We start from the raw sequence: 24,400 nt of genomic DNA on the forward strand, positions 1-24,400 counted from the left end.
AGACAGGTGGCTCAGGGCTGGTGTACTGTGAGGACCCTGCGGGATGGGATGGGGAGGGAGGTTGGAAGGGGGTTCAGGATGGGGAACACATGTACGCCCATGGCTAATTCATGTCAGTGTATGGCAAAAACCACTACAATATTGTAAAGTAATTCAGTTCAGTTCAGTCACTCAGTCGTGTCCAACTCTTTGCGACCCCATGAATTGCAACACGACAGGCCTCTCTGTCCATCACCAACTCCCGGAGTCCACCCAAACCCATGTCCATCGAGTTGGTGATGCCATCCAACCATCTCATCCTCTGTCGTCCCCTTCTCCTCCTGACCCCAATCTTACCCAGCATTAGGGTCTTTTCCAATGAGTCAACTCTTCACATGTGGTGGCCAAAGTATTGGAGTTTCAGCTTCAACATCAGTCCTTCCAGTGAACACCCAGGATTGATCTCCTTTAGGATGGATTGATTGGATCTCCTTGCAGTCCAAGGGACCCTAAAAGTCTTCTCCAACACCACACTTCAAAAGCATCAATTCTGCGGCACTCAGCTTCCTTCACCATCCAACTCTCACATCTATACATGACCACTGGAAAAACCATAGCCTTGACTAGACGGACCTTTGTTGGCAAAGTAATGTCTCTGTTTTTAAATATGCTATCTAGGTTGGCCATAACCTTCCTTCCAAGGAGTAAGCGGCTTTTAATTTCATGGCTGCAGTCACCATCAGCAGTGATTCTGGAGCCCAAAACAATAAAGTCTGACACTGTTTCCACTGTTTCCCCATCTATTTCCCATGAAGTGATGGGACCAGATGCCATAATCTTAGTTTTCTGAACGTTGAGCTTTAAGCCAACTTTTTCACTCTCCTCTTTCACTTTCATCAAGAGGCTCTTTAGTTCTTCTTCACCTTCTGCCATAAGAGTGGTGTCATCTGCATATCTGAGGCTACTGATATTTCTCCTGGCAATCTTGATTCCAGCTTGTGTTTCTTCCAGCCCAGCGTTTCTCATGAGGTACCCTGCATATAAGTTAAATAAGCAGGGTGACAATATACAGCCTTGACGTATTCCTTCGCCTATTTGGAACCAGTCTGTTTTTCCATGTCCAGTTCTAACTGTTGCTTCCTGACCTGCATACAGGTTTCTCAAGAGACAGGTCAGATGGTCTGGTATTCCCATCTCCTTCAGAATTTTCCACAGTTTATTGTGATCCACACAGTCAAAGGCTTTGGCATAGTCAATAAAGCAGAAATAGATGTTTTTCTGGAACTCTCCTGCTTTTTCGATGACCCAGCGGATATTGGCAATTTGATCTCTGGTTCCTCTGCCTTTTCTAAAACCAGCTTGAACATCTGGAAGTTCATGGCTCACGTATTGCTGAAGCCTGGCTTGGAGAATTTTGAGCATTACTTTACTAGCATGTGAGATGAGTGCAACTGTGCGGTAGTTTGAGCATTCGTTGACATTGCCTTTCTTTGGGATTGGAACGAAAACTGACCTTTTCCAGTCCTGTGGCTACTGCTGAATTTTCCAAATTTGCTGGCACATTGAGTGCAGCACTTTCACAGCATCACCTTTGAGGATCAGAAATAGCTCAACTGGAATTCCATCACCTCCACTAGCTTTGTTCGTAGTGATGCTTTCTAAGGCCCACTTGACTTCACATTCCAGGATGTCTGGCTCTAGGTGAGTGATCACACCATCGTGATTATCTGGGTTATGAAGATCTTTTTTGTACAGTTCTTCTGTGTATTCTTGCCACCTCTTCTTAATATCTTCTGCTTCTGTTAGGTCCATACCTTTCTGTCCTTTATCGAGCCTGTCTTTGCATGAAATGTTCCTTTGGTATCTCTAATTTTCTTGAAGAGATCTCTAGTCTTTCCCAATCTGTTGTTTTCCTGTTTCTTTGCACTGATCGCGGAGGAAGGCTTTCTTATCTCTCCTTGTGATTCTTTGGAACTCTACATTCAGATGGGACTATCTTTCCTTTTCTCCTTTGCTTTTCACTTCTCTTCTCTTCCCAGCTATCTGTAAGGCCTCCTCAGACAGCCATTTTGCTTTTTTGCATTTCTTTTCCATGGGGATTGTCTTGATCCCTGTCTCCTGTACAATGTCACGAACCTCTGTCCATAGTTCATCAGGAACTCTGTCTATCAGATCTAGTCCCTTAAATCTATTTGTCACTTCTATTGTATACTCATAAGGGATTTGATCTAGGTTATACTCAACCTCCAATTAAAATAAATCAATTAATTTTTAAAAAGTAATGAAGAAAATATAATTATGAAAAATATCCCCATATTTTAATTTAACACCACACTTATTATGTGCCAAGAGTACATGTTTTAATATTGTTATGGTGAGTTTCTTTTTTTGTACAGAACTTCAAAGTTTCTATATGGTAAAATTCTTCAATCTTGTGCTTTATCTCTGACATCATGCCTTAGAAATTCTCAACCCTAAATTAATTTATTTTCTTCAAATACTTAAATCACTTCATTTAAAATATTTATCAACATTAAATTTATTAGAATATTTTAAATGAATATTCTTTAAATGTTTGCTGCATTACAAATGGTGTCTATTTTTATTATTTTCTTATCTTTTCTGCTGAGAAGTATATTTATAATAACTTCTTAATTATTTGAAAGTAATATTAGTGCAAAATGCACCTTTCACCAACTAAAATGACCTTTTATTTAATGTAATGGCCTTATTTTCACTGTTTCATGAAATATCTTTATTGTTTCTTTCGTAACTTATTGGATTGCTGTATCTCCCAAACAGCATCTAGTTACATTTTTATTTTGATCTCAGTTAATAAACACACCTGCATTAATATTTATGATCTTTAGCTTGGGTTTTGTTAGTTCTTTGCTTTTTATTTTGATATTTTTTCATATTTATATGAATATACACACAAGTGCAGTATAATTTATTTCCTCTATAGTTTTGGAAATATTTATCCTGATTTTTAAAAAATCTATCAGGAGAAAGTGGATCAAGGTTTCTAACTAAACAGGCCTATCTTCATTCTGAACCATATTCTTTCAAATGAGAGAAAATACATGAAAAATTATACATATAAAGAGTTGGAAAACAAGAAAGTATGTCCCAGTGCATCAAAAACTCGAAAATTTTCTAGCAGATGGACAAAATACTGAGATTGAACAAATGCAGGAGGGAGCCCAGGATGAATCTTTCGGAAAATTAGTTAAGAGAGGGCTTTCTCAATAGGGAAACGAATGGGCCTCTGCCTCCTCCAATTCCCCTTTCCCCCATCCCGAGCTGCTATTAGCCATTCAGAATGAAAATCCAGATAAGTGCTTGATGGAGTTCTCTTAGGTTTGGGGCTGGACAGAGAAGCAGAATGAAGCCTGAAATAACTCCACATGTTTTAAAAGACTGTAGGAAAGAAAAGAGGAGAAAGAAGTAAAGAGGGGAAGGAAGGAAACAAAGAAAGCTGACATTGGCATTTTTCCATAAGAAATAAAATAATGAAACAATGCTGGAACTAGAGTGGCAGTAGTGTCATGGGTAGTTTGTGACTGTCAGCAGAAATGAAAAGCATCCTCCATACATTGAAAGAGAAGCTACTTGCAGACTAGGTCCTGCACATTCTGCTTGTCAATGTGGTACAGATATTAGAAACTAATATTTGTAATTAGAAACTAATATTTGTTTATAGGAGAAGAGGGACTTGCCAGTATAAATATGAACAGACAACCAAGAATGGTGAAACATTTTAGGGAAATTAATAACAAGAAAAAGAGCAGAAATCCTTGCCAATAGAAAAACTAAAATGAGGAAGTAAATGAAAATGAAACAAGCCACGAATTTGCTAAGCATGGATAATTGAAAGTGTTAGTCACTCAGTCGTGTCCAACTCTTGGCAACCCCACGGACCATAGCCCACCAGGCTCCTATGTCCATGGGATTCTCCAGGTAAGAATACTGGAGTGGGTTGCATTTCCTTCTCCAGGGAATCTTCCCAACCCAGGAAGCGGATTCTTTACCATCTGAGCCACCAGGGAAGCCCAAGCATGGACAATTATTGACCTATAAATAGAGAACTAAGAGCAATCTGGAATAAAATCCTAAATAATTACAAGGTGATAAGAGGGAATTATGAAGTGAAATAATCAGAGATACTATAGAAAAATCAGAGATACTATAGAATTTGATTAAAATGCTTCACTAAGTATATTAAAATATTGAGTATTCACTAGGAAAAAAAGTGTAACTTTAGCACAGCTACAATAAAAGAGATTAAGAAACTCAGTCTAACAATAGTAAGTGAAAAGAAAACCTCAAACCAAAAGTCCAATTAGAAAACAACAGGATGGCCAGCAGGAGTCCAAATGTGTTGATAATCAAAATAGCTGCTAAAAGGCAGCATATCAGTCAGCAGGAAACAGCACATTCAAACATTCAAAAGATTACTTGAAGAGTGTTTAATGAAGGTACACGCTGCAGAGGATGAGGGCAGGGTTAAAGGAACCAGCAGGGCTAGTGAAGTATCACAGTTTAGCAAATGGGGGTCATTGTTATCATCAAAGGATTGAATGAGTAAGGGGACCAATATTACTGGAAACTGGTGAGGGCTGGGGACTTTGGAGAAGGGCCATCTGTCAAAAGCTGTGACTTTAGGTAAAGGAACTTAGATTCTGTCAAAACTGTAGTAAGATAGACAGAGAGTCTCACATTTGCCCTACCCAACTGGAAGCTAGAGGGTAAGGAGTCCATGGATATGAGCATCCATGGACATGAGCATCCCAGGTGGACATAAGACAAAAAAAAAAAAAGGCAAATAATGGATCTTTTGCGCATACATACTAACCAGCACTGAAAAGTGCTTTAGTATTGGTAGAAAGTAAAACAAAATAAAAGCAAGAATTAAAATCCATTCTTCATTCAAGAAATATTTACATGACACAGAAATGTTAAAAATAACATTGTGATATAAATGTTTGTGATTATGGAAACAAGTATGGCATTATTAGTATTAAATAAAAAATACTAACTGGTATAAATACTGATATTTGACTAAAAGAACACTCTACAAAGAAAGTTTATGAATAACAACATAGCATCAAAATACATGATAGACATTAAAAACACGAAAGAAATTAATGAATCCACAAAAACTAGGAAATATTTTAAGATAGCTTTCTTAGGAAATAAAGAGCCAATAAATAAATAAGAAAATCAAGGAAAGTTAAACATAAGGAAATGTATTCATACAATTCATGACATCCACAAATTAAAGGCAAAAGTGCATGTGAGTTTCTCAGTAGATTTATAATACATCTGATGTAATTGCTGTTGTTGCCGTTTAGTTGCTAAGTCACGTCCGACACTTTGCAACCCCTTGGATGGTAGTCTGCCAGGCACCTCTGTTCATGGAATTTCCCAGGCAAGGTGGATTCTTTACCACTGAGCCACCTGGGAAGTCTTTGATGCAATTAAACATCCTTATTTATTAAAAAAAAAAAAAAACTCTGCAAACTTGGATTAGAATAAAACACTTGACTTTGATATAGGGTATATTCCAGAAACCTAAGTATCATAAATGGAGAAACATTAGAAGCTTTCCCAATAAAATTAGAAACAAGGTAATTAAATAGTTAATTCCACTAGAGAATTGTAAGTAAAGAAAAAAGTATGGGAGACCCCTGAAGTTAATGATCACTCAAGAAAGCAGGTTTACTTAACTACAAAGTGAAGCAGGCTTGCTTAGCAACGAAACTATGCAAAGAAAACATGAGACATGCCCCCACACAATTAAACACTGATGGCATGAGACCCACATCCTGCCCAGTGAGTTCAGTAAGTTAATGGTTCCTAGGACATGTTCGTCTGCATGTACTAACGGAAAAGGTGACTTTATACCAAAATATGAGATGATTTACCATTTTTAGTATATACCATCCTTCTGCTGATTTGAGTAGTGCCATGAGAGTCCCAGTTTGACCATGAAGGGACAAGAAAACTCCCCCATCTGATGAAGAGGAGAAGCTGATGATAGTAATGTGATGTCTAGTCAAGAATGAGAAAGAAGGTGATCTTTTCCCTCTCTCCACTTTTTCTCTGATTATAAAACTGTAGCCTCTCAAGGGAGGCACCCTCTTGCTCACCAGCTTGTAAGCCTCACAAGCCTCACAAGTGACTTCTAGTAAGTCACTTGTTATCTATCACTTTGTTATTGTGGTTTAGTTGTTTAGTGTCTGACTCTTTTGTGACTCCATGGCTTTTAGCCCACCAGGCTCCTCTGTCTATGGGATTTTCCAGGCAAGAATATTGGAGTGTGTTGCTATTTTCTTCTCCAGGGGATCTTTCTGACTCAGGGATCAAACTGCCTCCAGCATTGCAGGCGGATTCTTTCTGGGAAGCCCCATCTGTCACTTTGCCTCTCACCAAATTCTTTCTGCACTGAGACATAAAGAACTGGAGTTCCTCAGAGCTCTCCCCTCAAATGCATTTTAGCAGTTTTAAGACTAAATAATTAGAAATGTAAAAGACTGATCTAGTCAAATTACTTTTAAAAATTCACACCCTGAGGCTCTTTCTTTAAAACAGATTGCAATGATAGAAATATAAAAAGGAGAGCATTAAAAAAAACTAAAGCAAACAATCAATCTTAGGAAGCAAAAGTGGGACTGAAGTGCAGAGTACTGAAGTGGGCTGCAACCAGAGGCCTCCTGGGCACTAGGTTTTTTGAAAGCAGGCAGAGGTGGATATCAGTTCTGGTCCTGGCCAGTTTTCAGAAACTTATGAATTTCAAAGTACACAAGACTGTCCAAATGTTGTCCATGAGTACACACTAATATTGACATTTACACTGCAAAAATGAGTATTTTCCATTTAGTCATGTGCCATTGTGTTCTATCAAAACCCATTTCATTAAAGACTATACTCCATATATTTCTCTGGATACTTCCCACTTATATTAGTAGATAATTAAACAAGCTTAAGAATATGTATATATATACATATAATCGTAGGATTTGAAAATTGTACTTACTTTTTTATCAGATCAAACATGGTTTTCTCTACATTTACCAGCCATTGTTCTATACCACTTCTTATACGGATTTTCCTATAATTTTTTCAAAAATAATTATTATGAAAAATTCTTTTTATTATTTTTATTCATGTTTCATTCCTTTGGTCAGTCTCTAAAACTGTCTTAAAACTACACCTATAATATTCATGGGCCAAAGGACTATAATTCTATACTGTCTCTGGTATTTCTAGATCTTAAATTAGAAAATAGATCACCTAGCTTTAGGAAATTTTGACATCAAACCAATAAATCTGCAAAATTAAGAGGATCCAGTAAAACATGAATTTGCAAAATAGATATATATTACAAAGCATTTTTGGCTTCCTTAATGAATCTTCCAAATAGCAAGCCAAGGTCAGGGTCGGGTTAGAGGATTTGTGAATGGGAAAGTTTGGGCACAGTATTTTTTAACCAGCTCACTTTAGGAGCCTCATGCCAAAGGCTAGGGAACCCTTACAAGGGCTGGCAAATTGTACTAGTGTAATGGAAGAACTTCATTTACTATAATTGCCAGGAAACCATTCATGACAAAACCAGAAGTCAAAGGAAACAGCAGTGGGAGTAGCATCAGTAACCCTAAGCAAATAGCAAATATCCTTCTTACCTATATTCATATAATGAAACTTTGTGTTGGCTCACAGGATATATTAATATATATAGATACAGAAAGGTAAAAGTGTACATAAGTAAATTATCTTTGAAGAAATAATTTGATTAGCAAATGTCTATGAAATGTCAGAAACTTCCAAGCAAAGGTTTTAAATAATGAAGATTTACAGAGTCTAAATGCTTAGTTTATAACATAGATATCATACTTTGGCAGCACAAGAGCTTCTCCTTCAGCAGATATGAACATTATCACAGCAGGAGGGCCAATTTCTTGTTTCCATATCAATAAGTGTTTTATATTTTCAAAACATTTCACAAGATGAGGCTGTGAGCCAGAAACAAATGTCAGTAACATTATAAAATTCTGACTTGGTTGGATAATAACATTGCTGAACAGAGAATAATGAATGATATTACCTGTACACACTCAGGATTTCTGCTATCAGATAGAATATCAAGAAGTTCAGCATTGCTAAGAAAGTAAAATCTTGGGAATATCATTCTTTTAGTTTCAAGATAGTCCTGTCCAGATTCAAAAGAAATACAATTCAGAGTGTATGTTTAATCATGATATAAATTACATTATCATTTGTGCCTACATTTACATACAAAAGCCACATTATTAAAGTTTCAGTATACACAGTAGTATCAGTCAAAATAACATACTGTGCTCAACAAAAGTTATACCTAAATCACTAAAAAAAAAAAAAAAAAGAACCATAACTAAAGCAATTTAAAACAAAAGCAAAAAATCCCAGTCTTATACACATGCACACACACATATTATTGATCATTAATAAAGCACTGTATTTTAGTATTATCATCATTGCTTTCCAGCATTCCCAACTTTCTGCTCTTAATTCCCTATCCTCCTGGGGAATAAGTTGTCATTTCAGCAGGCCACTTCACATTCTACTATACAGAGAATTCCTGTATTTCCACCGCTACCCACAATTTATCTGTGTTCACACCAGTCTTAAACTCTTCTTCTTTTCAGAGGAAGAGATACTACTCATTTATGTGGGTGAACTATCCTTGTTTTATTTACTACTCTCCTATATCTTCAATTTCTTGTTTGCAACAGACTTCTTAAATTCTCTCATTAAATATATACATTATATACATACACGCACATATGAGCAGAGAGCTTTCTGTAGGTTGTAACTGCCATATATGGGTATTCTGGAGGGGCAATTATAACCATTAAGGCTTATGTTCAACAAGGAAAAGGGATGAACGCCTGGAAAAAAAATCTTGGTTTATGAAGTAAAGTGAGTATGTCCACCACAAATCTCAAATATTAAAACCCGGTTTTTAAAGATATGTATGGCTAGCTGACATTTTAATGTACTGGAAATATAAAAATATATGAACCAATAACTTAATTTATATAATCATCAAAATATTCATTTTCAACTTCTGCTGATTTTATCAACTTAACAATAGTTGTGGTGGAGTTGGTGATGGATAGGGAGGCCTGGCATGCTGCAATTCATAGGGTCGCAAAGAGTCGGACACAACTGAGTGACTGAACTGAACTGAATATGCTGCTGCTGCTGCTGCTAAGTCGCTTCAGTCGTGTCTGACTCTGTGCGACCCCATAGACGGCAGCCCACCAGGCTCCCCCGTCCCTGGGATTCTCCAGGCAAGAATACTGGAGTGGGTTGCCATTTCCTTCTCCAGTGCATGAAAGGGAAAAGTGAAAGTAAAGTCGCTCAGTAGTGTCCGACTCTTAGCGACCCCATGGACTGTAGCCTACCAGGCTCCTCCGTCCATGGGATTTTCCAGGCAAGAGTACTGGAGTGGGGTGCCATTGCCTTCTCCGAAACTGAATATAGATAACATTATTAACTACTTTCTTTGCGCCAACTCTTGTGCTTTAAATTCATTATCTCATTTAACACAAAACCCCTCAAGGTAAGAGTTATTCCCAGCTTAAAGTTAAGAAAAACTAAGCACTCAAAAATTTGATACTTTGCCTAATGTCCTCTAGATTGATTCAACCACTTTTTTATTGTGTTTAACAGCATTGCCATTAACTTTTACATGGTGAGAGTTTGAAATATTGTCAGCTGCTAGAGTAAAGAAAATCTACATTGGAATTAGTTTCTGCAGTGCATTACATTTTGCAGATTAAATGATTCTCCACTTTACAATTGCTATAGTTTTACCTCAAGATTTTTCTTTATATATTCAAGATGTATATTGCAATTTTGCAGAATTTCAAGGACTCCTGCAGAGGTAGCTATATGCAAAGCATTCAGTTTGTTGTGTATTTTTAACATTATTTCTTTCCACATGGAAATGACTTGAGAGAAGAGTTTTGCTTCTGTCGGGAGCTGCCTTTAGAAAGAAAATTTGAAGGGGCTATAATTAAAATCCATAACCTAGATGCATTTGCCACTGAATACTGTTCAATTTAGGGCTTCCCTGGTGGTTCCGATGGTAAAGAATCCATCTGCCGAAGACCTGGGTTCGATCCCTGGGTTGGGAAGATCCCCTGGAGGAGGGTGTGGCAACCCACTCCAGTATTCTTGCCTGGAGAATCCCCATGGACAGAGGAGCTTGTTGGGCTACAGTCCATGGGGTCTCAAAGACTTGGACATGACTGAACGACTAAGCATAGCACAGCACAGCATTGTTCCATTTATAAAATGTACTGAGATTATATTTTTGCTGACCAATCACTAACTAAAGGTTTCTTTGAATGTCTATTATGTACATGTGATGTACTTGGTAGGGAATACTAGGATAAATTAGACATACATTCATCATTTAACAAGATTATATTAACACTGAGTCAGAGAGATAAGATAGATATATACCAAGTTCTAAATATAAAATAAGTTGAAGTGATCTGTGTCCTACAAAATGTAATAAAACAATGGCTACTGAAATCCTAGAAAGGAAATGTGATTTGGGGAGAGGTTTTGGGGAAGTAGCTATTTGATCTGGGTGTTAAAGGAGAAGAGAACTGCAGAGAGGGCACTAGACTTAGGAGCAAGAATATAAAGGTGTGTATAAGAAAATTCGAGTTCTATTAGTAATTATTTAATCTTAGAAGATTAGGAAATGTAAAGCAGGTTCAACCTAAGTACAGAAATATTCCTTTACAGATTATCACTATTTTCTCTCCTTGGAAAAGGGAAGCAAACTCCACACATGTCATGGTAATCTAGTGATATATTGAGTTTTGTTGCTATTGCTGTTGGAGTTTAATGAAGGAAGTATTTTCAGAGGTTGTGTGATAGTTCTTTCACTTTTTCTGCTCACGCAATTTCCCTCTCCCATCCTACCCTAGCTCCAACCTGTATGGCTTGGAGGTTGAGGCAGAGAAGAAATTGAAGGGAAAGCCTTAAAATTTTTTTTTAATTGGAAAATAGTTGATTTACAATGTTGTGTTAGTTTCAAGTATACACCAAAGTGATTCAGCTATACATATACATATATCCATTCTTTTTTGGATTCTTTTCCCATACAAGTTATATTGAGTAGTCTGTGCTCTACAGTAGGTCCTGAAAAGTTATGTATTTTATATATATAGTGGTGTGTAAATTTAATCCCAATCTCCTAATTTATCCTTCCCCTGCTTTTTTGCTTGTGATAACCATGTTTGTTTTCTTCGTTTGTGACTCAGTTTTTGCTTTGTAAATAACTTCATTTGAGCCATTATTTTAGATTCTACACATCAGTTTAGTCCAATTCAGTTGCTCAGTCGTGTCTGACTCTTTGCAACCCCATGAATTGCAGCACGCCAGGCCTCCCTGTCCATCACCAACTCCCGGAGTTTATCCAAACTCATGTCCGTCGAGTTGGTGATGCTATCCAGCCATCTCATCCTCTGTCGTCCCCTTCTCCTCCTGCCCCCAATCCTTCCCAGCATTAGGGTCTTTTCAAATGAGTCAACTCTTCGCATGAGGTGGCCAAAGTATTGGAATTTCAGCTTCAACATCAGTCCTTCCAATGAACACCCAGGACTGATCTCCTTTAGGATGGACTGGTTGGTTCTCCTCGCAGCCCAAGGGACTCTCAAGAGTCTTCTCCAACACCACAGTTCAAAAGCATCAATTCTTTGGTGCTCAGCTTTCTTCACAGTCCAACTCTCACATCCATACATATAAGGAATATCATATGATACTTGTCTTTCTCCATCTGACTTACTTCAGTTACTATGATAATCTCCAGGTCCATCCATGTTGCTGCAAATGGCTTATTTTGTTCTTTTTTATGGCTGAGTAATACTCCATTGTATATACATACCACAACTTTATCCATTCATCTGTCGATGGACATTTAGGTTGTTACCATGCTACTGTAAATAGTTCAGCAATTAAAACTTGGGTGTATGTACCTTTTCAAATTATGGTTTAAATGGGATTGATGGATCCTACTGGTAGTTCTATTTTTAGTTTTTTAAGGACCCTCTATACTCTTCTCCATGGTGGTTGTACCAATTACATTCCCACCAACAGTGTACGAAGGTTTCCTTTTCTCCACACCTTCTCCAGCATTTATTGTTTGTCGATTTTTTCATGATGACCATTCTGACTGATGTGAAGTGCTATCTCATTGTGGTTTTGATTTGCATTTCTCTAATAATTAGTGATGGGCTTTCCTCGTGGCTGAGTGGTAAAGAATCTGCCTGCTAATGCAGGATACACAGGTTCGATCCCTGGTTTGGGATGATCCCCTGGAGAAGGATAGGGCAACCCACACCAAGAGTCAGGCACGACCTAGTCACTACACAAAAACAAAAATTTCTACAGCTCAGCAAAAATCTTAGCAGGGAGAGACTTCAATATCACCTTCAGTTTAGCATCTTCCCAATGTCTCTGGGAGGTTCTAGTACAACTCATATTTAGTTGGGAGTGAGGGTAAATGGCACTACATACTATACTCTCAAAAATTCCCCTTAAAGAATTCTTTCCTCTAATGAACCTATCTTCTCTTTCCTCTCTTCACATCTTCCTACTGGTATCAGGGCCATCATTATTTTTCCATTAGTCAAAGACAGGTCCATCACAGGTTTATTTTTTCTTTTCTTTACCATGATTGTATAGAAGCCTTCAGCATCCCTTAATTAAAAGTCCCGTTTCTAACCTCACAGCAAATCCTGAAAAGAAAAACTTGGTGATAATGTGAATTCCTTAACCTGGAGTTGTATCTCACCATCATTTAAGAAATCTTTAGTAGAAAATAGAATTAGTTTGAATTTATGACATTAAGTTGTTGTAGTCATAAAGAGCATATCCCTGAGGTATGTGGTTTTACCTTTGAGAACTATCAGAATACCGACAGATTAATGAAAGATTAAAACATTCAAATGACAAGAAACATACATGTGTAACAAAAATGTGTATTGTTCCCTACAAAGCAACACTTACATCTAGACTGTTCTCTTTTGTAAAACTCTAATAGCTCTCCTTTGCCACTAAAATAAAGTTCAAAATAGTTAACCTGATATTCAAGGTATTCTTGTAATCTGTTCTAATACGCTTTACAAATACCTTCCCCAGGCCTTCCTACTTTATCTCAGAATGGCTTGTAGACTATCTTGTGTAATTTACTGCCAGTAGTTTCAATTCTGTCTACAGAGTACATGTCTCAAGTACTCTTGAGAGCTATCACTTAAAGACAAATTAATTCAAATGTTACAAATAAAAGAAAAGGTAGAATTTCAGACAATTGTTAGGACCTCTATTATTTCACATGGTTCAAAGCAAGCAACTATCATTAATGTGTGAATACTATTAAAAACATATTTACTGTTCACATGAAAACCACACTAATATTCCAGAACTAAATAGACATATAGCACTGTGGCTTAAGGATTATGACATATGTCACTTATTTCCCAGTACTTAATAGCTTTATATCAATAATTGAGAAATAAGGATTTTTTTTATAAAGATGATGCTTCAAATCTTTTTAAAAAGGAAGAAGGTTACATAATAATGATTTGGCAGATTATATTCCTGTACCTATAGGTATATACCTATACCTATACCTACAGTTTTAGAGTGTTCACTGAGGAAATTATTTCTAAAAAATTACAGGAAATAAATTACTACTATACATTTTTTTTACCTGTACATGACACAATTTAAGCTTTTTACCTTTGTATTTCTGTAGAATTAAAGATTGGTTCAAGATAAAGCCAATTTCTTTGGCAATTCATCCATTCCTCAAGAGTGTGTGAGAAGAGAGCCAAGTTTTGACCCCATTCATCTACAAGATCCTACAATAATAAAAATGTACATACATACAAATCTAAATACATAAAATTACTTTATGAGTAATGTGATAGAAACAAATCAAAGGTGACTATCAGTCACTGACATTAAAAAAGTAATTATAATAGAGGGTCACATTCAGTTCAGTTTAGTTCAGTCACTCAGTCATGTCCGACTCTTTGCAACCCCATGGACTGCAGCACGTCAGGCCTCCCTGTCCATCACCAACTCCCGGAGTCAAACTCATGTCCACTGAGTCAGTGATGCCATCCAACCATCTCATCCTCTGTTGTCCCCTTCTCCTCCCACCTTCAATCTTTCCCAGCATCAGGGTCTTTTCAAATGAATCAGTTCTTCGCATCAGGTGGCTAGAGGGTCACATAAATTAATATAAATTGAATTATATTTAGTTTGGGGAGAGGTTAAAATGTCTATTCATCCAATTTTCTATCTTATTGTACAATATTCAAATATTTTTGGTAGGCATAGTCTTTCATTCCTTTCTTTAAACATTTTTGTACATTTGTATAGGTACATATAATATCTCTAACAGTTTACATAAATGCAACCATATTATGCACATTGTTTTGTAAATTGCTTCATGTTTTAACCTAATTGTGTCTTTGGAGAAGGAAATGGCAACCCACTCCAATATTCTTGCCTGGAAAATCCCATGGTCAGAGAAGCCTGGTGGGCTACAGTCCATGGAGTCGCAAAGAGTCGGACACGACTAAGCGACTTCACTTTCACTTTATGTTAATACTTTTAATTTTTTTAACTTCAGGTTAATTCTAGTGTGTGAATAAGACTTTTTCCAGCTAGTATAGTATTAAATAATAGAAAAATGGTTAAAAATCAATTCACAAAATATTTAAAAATCAGTAGACTGGTCTATCCCCTAACTGTGGCTTCTCAGAAGGAACCACTTGTAACTCATTTATATTTCTCTTCTGAGATTAACCTCTATATTTCTTTCTTTTAAAACGGATCTATATTTCAACAGCTTTATTAAGGTATAACTGAATACAATAAACCACACATATTTAAAGTGTACAATTTAATGTTCTCAGATATGCTTATACCTGTGAAACGATCACGAAAATCAAGATAATAAACATATTGATTACCTTGAAAGGGTTTGTTAAGTCCTGTTGTAATACCTTCCTCCCAACTGACTTAATCCCATTCCTATGGAAACCACTGATCTACTTTCTGAAACTGTAGACTAGCTGGCATTTTCCAGAATATTATATAAATGGAATCATACAGTATCTATTGTTTTTGGTCTGACTTCTTTCACTCAGCGTAATTATTTTAGGATTCATTCATGTTGTTGTATATATCAAAAGTTCATTTCTTTTTTATTGTGGAGTAGTAATTCCACTTCATAGATATAGTGATACTATACATTTATTATTCACCAGCTGTACATCTGGTTGTTCCTAGTTTTTCACTATTACAACTAAAGCTGCCAGTCTTTGTATGGAGTAAGTTTTCCTTTCTCTTGAATAAATACCTAGGAGTGGAATGTCTAGATCATGTGGTACATATATTTTTAACTTTTGAAGAAAATTTTTAATTTATTATAATATTTTACATTCCACCAGTAGTGTATGAGAGTTCCACTTCTTCCATATCCTCATCACCACTTGGGACGATCAGTCTTTTTAATTTTAGTCATTTTACATGGTTTATAGTGGTATTTCATCGGGATTTTAGCATTTGATGAAAAATCAAGTTAAGCATCTTTTTATGTGTTCATTTTCCATCCATATATCTTATTTAGTGAAGTGTCCGTTTAAATATTTTTCCCATTTCTTGTTTTGTATTTTGAAAGTCCTTTATATCTTTCGAATATAAGCCTTTTATTAAACATATGCTTTGCAGATATTATCCCAGCCTGTAGCTTATATATTTTTTTCTTTAATGGTGTCTTTTGAAGAGAACAAATTTTAAATTTTGATGAAATTCAACTGATAGTTTTTCCTCCTACTGATCATTCTTTTAGTGTCATATTAAAGAAACTTTTCTAGCTTAAGGTCACAAAATTTTTCTCTGATGTTGTGTTCTCAAAATCTCATAGTTGTAATTTTGCCTTTAGACCTATGATCTATTTTTGAGTTAAATTTTGTATATCCTCAAGATACGGCTTAAAGCATTCCTTTGTTTTGCATGTAACTGTCCAATGTGCCAGCATCATTTCTGAAAAGACTATTGTTTCTTCTCAGAACTGTGTTTACTCCCTTGTTGAAGACTCATATATATGTGAGCTTATTTCTGTACTCTATGCTGTTCCATTTATCTGTCTACCCTTTAACCAAGATAAAACTCTTGATTACTGTAGCATTATAATGTCTTTAAATCAGGAAGTGTTACTCTTGCAACTTTGTTGGAAAAGAAGATTTTTCAAGATTGTTGAAGTTCTTCTAGTTCTTGTACATTTCCATAAGAACTTTAGAACCAGCTTGTTAATTTCTACCAGTAGTTGGATAGCATGTTGATTTTTATTGTACTATATTTAGATCTTTCAGGAATATTGACATTTAAGTCTTTGTATGCATGAGCATAGTATATCTTCTCTTTATTAGATCTTTTCTCTCTACTGGATTTTGTAGTTTTCATTGGATAGGTCTTACATAATATCTTCATATTTATTCCTAAGTATCTCATATTTTTTATTGATATTTTTACAAATTTCAATCTCCAATTGTTCATTGCTAGTCTACAGAATGCAGTCAGTTGTGTGTACTAATCATGTATTCTGAAAATTTACTAAAATGAGATTTACTTTTTTAGTAATTTTATTGAATTTTTTACATGGGGAATTATGTCATCTGAATATAAAGAATATTTTACTTATTTTCCAGTATGGTTGACTTTTATTTATTTATTTTCCATGTCTTATACACTGGCTAGAATCTCCATATGATGAAGAATAGAAGCAATGAGAGACAACACCCTTCCTGATCCTAGGGGAAAAGTGTTCAGTCTGTCATCACTAAGTATGTTGTAGACATAGTAAAGGACATCTATGTCCTTTACCAGGTTAAGGATGTTCTTTTTTATTGTAGTTTGTTCAAACTTTTATTTATTTATTTTAATTGATTTATTTTAATTGGAGGCTAATTACTTTAAAATATTGTAGAGGTTTTTGCCATACACTGACATGAATAAGCCATGGGTGTACATGTGTTCCCCATCCGGAACCCTCATCCAATCTCCCTCCCCATCCCATCCCTCAGGGTCATCCCAGTACACCAGCCCTGAGCACCCTGCCTCATGCATCGAACCTGGACTGGTGATTATTTCACATATGATAATATACATGTTTCAATGCTATTCTCTTAAATCATCCCACCCTCACCTTCTCCCACAGAGTCCAAAAGTCTGTTCTTCACATCTATGTTTCTTTTGCTGTCTCACGTACAGGGTCATCGTTACCATCTTTCTAAATTCCATATATATGTGTTAATACACTGTATTAGTGTTTTTCTTTCTGACTTACTTCACTCTGTATAATACACTCCAGTTTCATCTACCTCATTAGAACTGATTCAAATACATTCTTTCTCATTAGAACTGATTCAAATACATTCTTTTTAATAGCTGAGTAATATTCCATTGTGTATATGTACCACAGCTTCCTTATTCATTCGTCTGCCGATGGACATCTAGGTTGCTTCCATGTCCTGGCTATTGTAAACAGCGCTGCGATGAACATTGGGGTACATGTGTCTCTTTCAATTCTGGTTTCTTCGGTGTGTATGCCCAGCAGTGGGATTGCTGGGTCATATGGCAGTTCTATTTCCAGTTTTTTAAGGAATCTCCACACTGTTCTCCATAGTGGCTGTACTAGTTTGCATTCCCACCAACAGCATGAGAGGGTTCCCTTTAATCCACACCCTCTCCAGCATTTATTGTTTGTAGACGTTCTGATAGCAGCCATTCTGACTGGCATGAGATGGTACCTCATTGTGGTTTTGATTTGCATTTCTCTGATAATGAGTGATGCTGAGCATCATTTCATGTGTTTGTTAGCCATCTGTATGTCTTCTCTGGAGAAATGTCTGTTTAGTTCTTTGGCCCATTTTTTGATTGGGTCGCTTATTTTTCTGGAATTGAGCTGCAGGTGTTGCTTGTATATTTTTGAGATTAATTCTTTGTCAGTTGCTTTGTTTGCTATTATTTTCTCCCATTCTGAAGGCTGTCTTTTCACCTTGCTTATAGTTTCCTTCGTTGTGCAAAAGCTTATTTATTTTTTTAAAGTATAAATGGATGTTGGATTTTGTAAAATGCTTTTCCAGGATGCACTAATAGTATCATTTTTCTTTTATAGTTTGTTTTGGTGAGTTACACTGATGTATTTCTGAACATTAAACCAAACTTGTATTTCCTATATAAATCCTTCATATATGTGTGTTTGTGTATATGTATATATACATATATATGTATGTATATTTTTTTATTTGTAAATTTTTGTTTACAATTTTTGTAACTATATTCAGGAGGGCTGGTTTTCTCATAATGTCTGTGTGGGTTTTGGTATCAGGGTAATTCTGACCTCACAGAATGAATTAGGAAGGATTCCTTCCTCTCTAGTCTTCTGAAAGAGTCTGAGTAGAAGGGGAAGAGTCTGTGTAGAACTGGTATTGCTTCTTCCTTAAATATTTTGTAAGCTATCTGGGCCTAGACTTTTTCTTGTGGGGTTTTAAATCATCATTTCATTATTTTTAATATATATAGAGCTACTCAAATTATTATTCTGTGTGAGCTTTAGTAATTTGTGTTTTTCAAGGAATTTGTCCACTGTGTCTACATTGTTGAGTTTGAGTTAAGGTTGTTCACAGTATCCCTTATCCTTTTAATATACATAGGATCTATAGTGATCCTATGTTAGGATCACTACATTGATCCCTTTCAATGTTAGTAATTCATGATGTTTCCTGATCTTGAAGTGGAATGACTTTTTGGATCTGTGATTTTATTATTTTTAATACATTTAGAACAATTCTGTCCATTAACTCAATTTTTTTTTCTGCTTTCTTCTCTCACTCTTCTTGGAGGAGTCCAATTACATGTCTATTATTTTATTTTCTCACAGGCCACTGATGCTCTTTTTATTTTTAAAAATTCTCTTCTCTTTTTTCACTTGTATAGTTTCTGTCATATTTCTAAATTCACTGAACTTTTCTCCTTCTATGTCTAATCTGCTGTTAATCTTCAGCTCAGTTCAGTCACTCAGTCGTGTCTGACTCTTTATGACTCCATGGACTGCAGCACACCAGGCCTCCCTGTCCATCACCAACTCCTGGAGTTTACTCACACTCATATCCATTGAATCGGTGTTGCCATCCAAACCATCTCTTCTTCTGTCATCCCCTTCTCCTCCTTATCCAGTTAATCTTTTCCAGTGTCTATTTCACTTTGGATATTACATATTTTATCTCTAGAAGTTTGATTATGATCTTGTAAAAACTATCATCCATTATTCCCTTAACTTTTTAATATGTGGAATATAGTTATTCTTTCAATGTCTCTGTCTCTAATTCTAATTAATAACTATGTCAGTTCTGGATCAGTTTCCACTGGTTGATTTTACTTTTCATTATGATTCCTCTTTTCTTGTTTCTTTAAATGTCTGATAGTCTTTGATTGGATTCCAGACATTATGAATTTTACTATATTGGGTACTAAATATTTTTGTTTTCCTATTTTTGAGCTTTGTTCTGGATGGAGTTAAGTTACTTAGAAGCAATTTTATCACTTGAAGTATTGTTTTTAGATTTGTTAGGGAGGACAAGAACTGCATTTAACCTAGGACTAATTATTCCACATTACTGTGGCATTATCCTTTCAAGTGCTCTAATGCTTGTGAGTTATAAAGGTTTTTGTTGTTGTCATTGTAGCTGGTGGATGTGGGTATTGTTCCCAGCTCTGTGTGAAAGGTTCCTTCTAATTCTCTCAAACGACCGTTGTCCTGGTCTCCACTAGTTTCTTTACATTCACATGATTAGGTCTGTTGCAAACCTGACTAGGGACCTTCCACAGATCTCTGAAGTTCTCTTTCAGTGCAGCTCTGTCCTCCTTGATACTTTATTCTGCAAACTCTATCTTCCTTTTGCTTCTTAGTCTTTCAACAGCATCTCCTAATATCAGGGAGTCTACCATCGTTTACCCACTCCAGTACTCTTGCCTGGAAAATCCCATGGACAGAGGAGCCTGGTAGGCTGCCGTCTATGGGGTCACATAGAGTCGGACACGACTGAAGTGACTTAGCAGCAGCAGCAGCTACTATCCTCTGGATGGATTCCTCCCCTCTCTCTCAACCCAGGTGTGGAAACTCATGACAGTATGATGAAGCGATAATAGGGCTCAACTTGCTTGTTTGCCAACTCTCAGGGATCCTTGTCCTTCAGTGTTTGATGTCCATTTTCCTAAAACCATTGTTTGATGTATTTTTTCTGTTATGATTTGTGTATTTCAGGCAAAATGGTGTACCTGGTCCCCATACTCCTTCTTGCTTGGAAGTGGAAGCTGTGTGTGTGGAGGTGTGTGTCTGTTCTTTTCAACTTCTTGACTATGCCTAATTTATCATTTATTAAATTCATTTTTACTTTTAAATAAAGGCATTTAGTGCTCTGAATATTCTTTTCATTGAACTCTAGCCAATTGTGACAAGGTTTGATTTGTAATTCTCTTTTTGCTTATTTCTAATTTAAAAAATTTGATTAACATTTCCTGTACATTCTTAGAGCTGCTTTTTAATTTCAATTTTTTTTCTGGGTGGTTTTGTTGTTGCTGTTTTTGGTCTATTTTTTGCTTCTTTTTCTGTTCATTTTAAAATTTTACTGAATGTGGTTAGAGAACAGTCTATTTGGTTTATCTCTTTTTTGTAATTTATGAGTTTTTCATCTCTAAGGTCCAAATAAGTAAGTGACACTTTCCCTAACTGTCTGTGTGTTTGCAAATAATGTGAAGTCCATTTGTTGAGTACCTATTTCTCTCTCTCCTTGTTTTTTTATCCATCTATAATCAATCATGTTAATTTTATTCTTAGGTATCTCTATATTATCTTATTGCGATTCCTAAAGTTTTAAAATGACTCTTAGCTATGTTATGGGATGTGGGGCTGCTCAGAGAGAGACTATGAGGGAACACCGAATACAAGCTGACCTTGTAGTTCAATTTTAAATTATACTAGAATAGATATGCTATGCTATGCTATGCTAAGTCGCTTCAGTCATGTCTGACTCTGTGCGACCCCATAGACAGCAGCTCACCAGGCTCCGCCGTCCCTAGGATTCTCCAGGCAAGAATACTGGAGTGGGTTGCCATTTCTTTCTCCAGTGCATGAAAGGGAAAAGTGAAAGTGAAGTCGCTCAGTCGTGTCCGACTCTTAGCGACCCCATGGACTGTAGCCTACCAGGCTCCTCCGTCCATGGGATTTTCCAGGCAAGAGTACTGGAGTGGGGTGCCATTGCCTTCTCCGAGAATAGATATAGAAGCTGTTAAAACAATGGAGCTCCCCAGGTGGCGCAAGTGGTAACCCACCTGCCAATACAGGAGACATAAGAGATGCTGGTTCGATCCCTTGTCAGGAAGATCCCCTGGAGAAGGGAATGGTACCCCACTCCAGTATTCTTGCCTGGAGAATCCCCATATGGTTGCAAACATAACGGAAGTGACTTAGCATACACACTATGAGGGAACACTGAATACAAGCTAACTCTATAGTTCAATTTCTAACTATACTAGAATAGATACAGAAGCTGCTAAAATAATTGCAAGGATACACAAATATAGAGGTGGGATTAACCTTTAAGACAAACAGCACAGGAAATGAAAATGAAACATATCACTTCAGCAAAAAGAATCTCAAGCAACAGTTTTGGCATGAGGACTATCAGAACTGTGGATATATCTAGCAGCAGTGCTGCTGCTGGCAAAGTGAAAGTGAAGTCACTTAGTCGTGTCCGACTCTTTGCGACCCATGGACTGTAGCCTACAAGGCTCCTCCATCCATGGGATTTTCCAGGCAAGAATACTGGAGTGGGTCACCATTTCCTTCTCCAGATCTTCCCGACCAAGGGATTGAACCCAGGTTTCCCACATTGTAGGCAGACACTTGACCGTCTGAGCCACCAGGGAAGTCTAGCCATGGTTTGAATGGTCATATTTTTAATTAGATGTAAATTTACCTTTTCTGCCCAAATTAAAGTTTCTGACATTTCCTGATGAATAATTAGTGCTTCCATAAAAAGTTATTTTTAATATTTAAAATGCTAAATATTTAATCTCTCTTCTATACAAGTACATGAATGATTTATACATTCAAAAGCTTACACAATGCAAAAATTAAAGTGATAAAACTACAGACAGGTAAGACATTTCCCTCTGCCGTAATATTTACCTTAATGGGCCCAAGATAGGAAGATCCTTTAATTGTGGCAAGTATGATTTGAGACTCTTCCACCTGAGCTAATATATCATCTATAGATGAAATTATTAGGGTAGAGTAAGCCTCAGTGTGATGAAGAACTAAATGTAAAGGAGTAGTGTTCCAAAGATCAATAATCTTATACAGCGTTTTTTCAAGAGTAGCTTCGTTAGTTGCTGAGGTTGATATCTCATTTATTTCATTTTCATACTGAAACATCTAAAACAAAGTAATGTTAATATCCAATGGAGCAAATAATTCCTGATACATTTAAAATGGAAAATTTAAATGAATGTGTTGAAAATCTGATTCCAATTAGGTTTATATCCTAACCAGAGACTTCACGGTCTAACTTTCATGAAGCAGCCCTTTTCAGTTTTTAATCATTCTATTTCACATTCTTCTTGCTCAGTGAAAATTTCTGACTCAGTATTTATTTCTTCTGATTCTAGTCAGTGTAAAAAATAGTTAACAGCACCTTCTGCATATCTGCAGATAGTATTATTTCTTTCAGCTTTCCTTTCTCTGCACTAATGCCAACTGCTTAATTATTTTGTGACAAGTTTTTACTTTCTATGATAATTCTTGGGATATAATAATCTGAGAGAACATAACTCTAATGGGCACAGCTTTCCGTGGCTTCACTTTGACACAGCTCCACGAGGATAAATGTCTCTCAAAATACTTTAATGGAGTATTTACAGACATTTCCATGTGCACTGACTGCCAATTTCCACTGGACAAAATCTTGATGTAATATCTCCAGATTCAATCACCAGAACAGAGATTCTTGGAGAGCTGCTCTTTTCTGCATCTTGGAATTAACTAGCTGCCCTCATTGTTTTTACCCCTGAAAGAAGATTCTACTGCTGTTCCCATATACCATCCTATTTAATATCTCCATTTATTGTTGAAATTGTGCCAGATTTTTGGAATGCTCATTGGCACTGACTTAAATATTCTGAAACTAGATATTTTGATGAATTCACTCTTGGACCATAGTTCAGTTAGGATACTCTGATAATGATCCAAGGAAGGATGCAACATTTAGATAGGATGAGAAGAGAGAGCAAGAGAAAATTCAAAGATTATTTCATCATTTTCAGCTTAAGTAACTAGAAAAAAGTGGAAGTGCCATTAACTGAGATGGGGAGGATAAAGGAAGAGTGGAATTTTGGAGGTGGAGAAAGAGAAGTGCATTTTTGACATGTTAACTTAGAGATATTTTTTAGACATATAAGTGGAGGTGGATCTATGAGTTCAGGAGGGCAGCTGAATTTAGGGCTAGAGATATAAATTAATTTTTAAAATAAATTAAAGTTGACTTTTAAAATTTTTCTTGTCTAATTAAAATTTTTCTCCATTTTCTCCATTTCCTCATTATAGCAAATCATTTAGTAGAAAGTTATAGGCATAAAATACTATTTTGGTTATATTAGACATTGTCAACTGTGGAACATGAAATATAAATGAAGCTTATTGTAAACTACACATGAAAATAGAAAAATTTTAACCATGAAAATCATAGTAAAATTTTATTTTTATAACAAAACCTACAGGTAAATCAAATAGCTGCTAATTGTATATTTTAAATAAAATATCAAGTTATTTGTAGGGCCACCCTAACATGCTCTTAATGTATCTTCATTTTATACAAATATCGTAGCTTTGATTGTATTCCTATAAAATTTACTCTCCACAAGAAGTATCACTGTTAAATAAAAACACTAACTTAATTTCATTTGTTGTGCATGAAAACCAGTATTACTGTTTTCCAATCACCTAGTAGTAATGGCATGATGAATGGCTTACATTTATAATATGTACATCATATTTTTTAAACCAAAAAGCAAATTTACTATTCAATGTAATACTAGTTTATCAGTTATTAATCTGTACAAAACTACCACCAATGAAGCATCATCTATCATCTACTAATACATTATACTCATACTTTTCCTAACATTCCATAAACGTCTTATTTTTCTAATTCCTACTCCTTGTAGATTTACTTGCCTACTTAAACTTGGGCCTTCTGCTATGCCAACTTTATTTCAAACT

General features: G+C 36.0%; 1 protein-coding gene across 1 annotated transcript in view; it reads right to left on the reverse strand.

Moving 5' to 3' along the window:
* DNAH14 (dynein axonemal heavy chain 14) overlaps positions 1–24,400 on the reverse strand; it is a 377,211-nt gene that overhangs the window by 225,479 nt on the left and 127,332 nt on the right. Inside the window, exons 21-26 of the mRNA XM_081491559.1 lie at positions 22,313–22,558; positions 13,786–13,907; positions 9,841–10,012; positions 8,087–8,191; positions 7,876–7,994; positions 7,019–7,093 (exon numbers count right to left, since the gene is read on the reverse strand). Of these exons, the coding sequence (XP_081347685.1) occupies positions 7,019–7,093; positions 7,876–7,994; positions 8,087–8,191; positions 9,841–10,012; positions 13,786–13,907; positions 22,313–22,558 (839 nt within the window). The remainder of the gene's footprint in view (positions 1–7,018; positions 7,094–7,875; positions 7,995–8,086; positions 8,192–9,840; positions 10,013–13,785; positions 13,908–22,312; positions 22,559–24,400) is intronic.

Source organism: Giraffa tippelskirchi, chromosome 5, assembly GCF_054371585.1.
Source record: "Giraffa tippelskirchi isolate mGirTip1 chromosome 5, T2T-mGirTip1v1.2.pri, whole genome shotgun sequence".
Classification (NCBI taxonomy): Eukaryota; Metazoa; Chordata; class Mammalia; order Artiodactyla; family Giraffidae; genus Giraffa; species Giraffa tippelskirchi.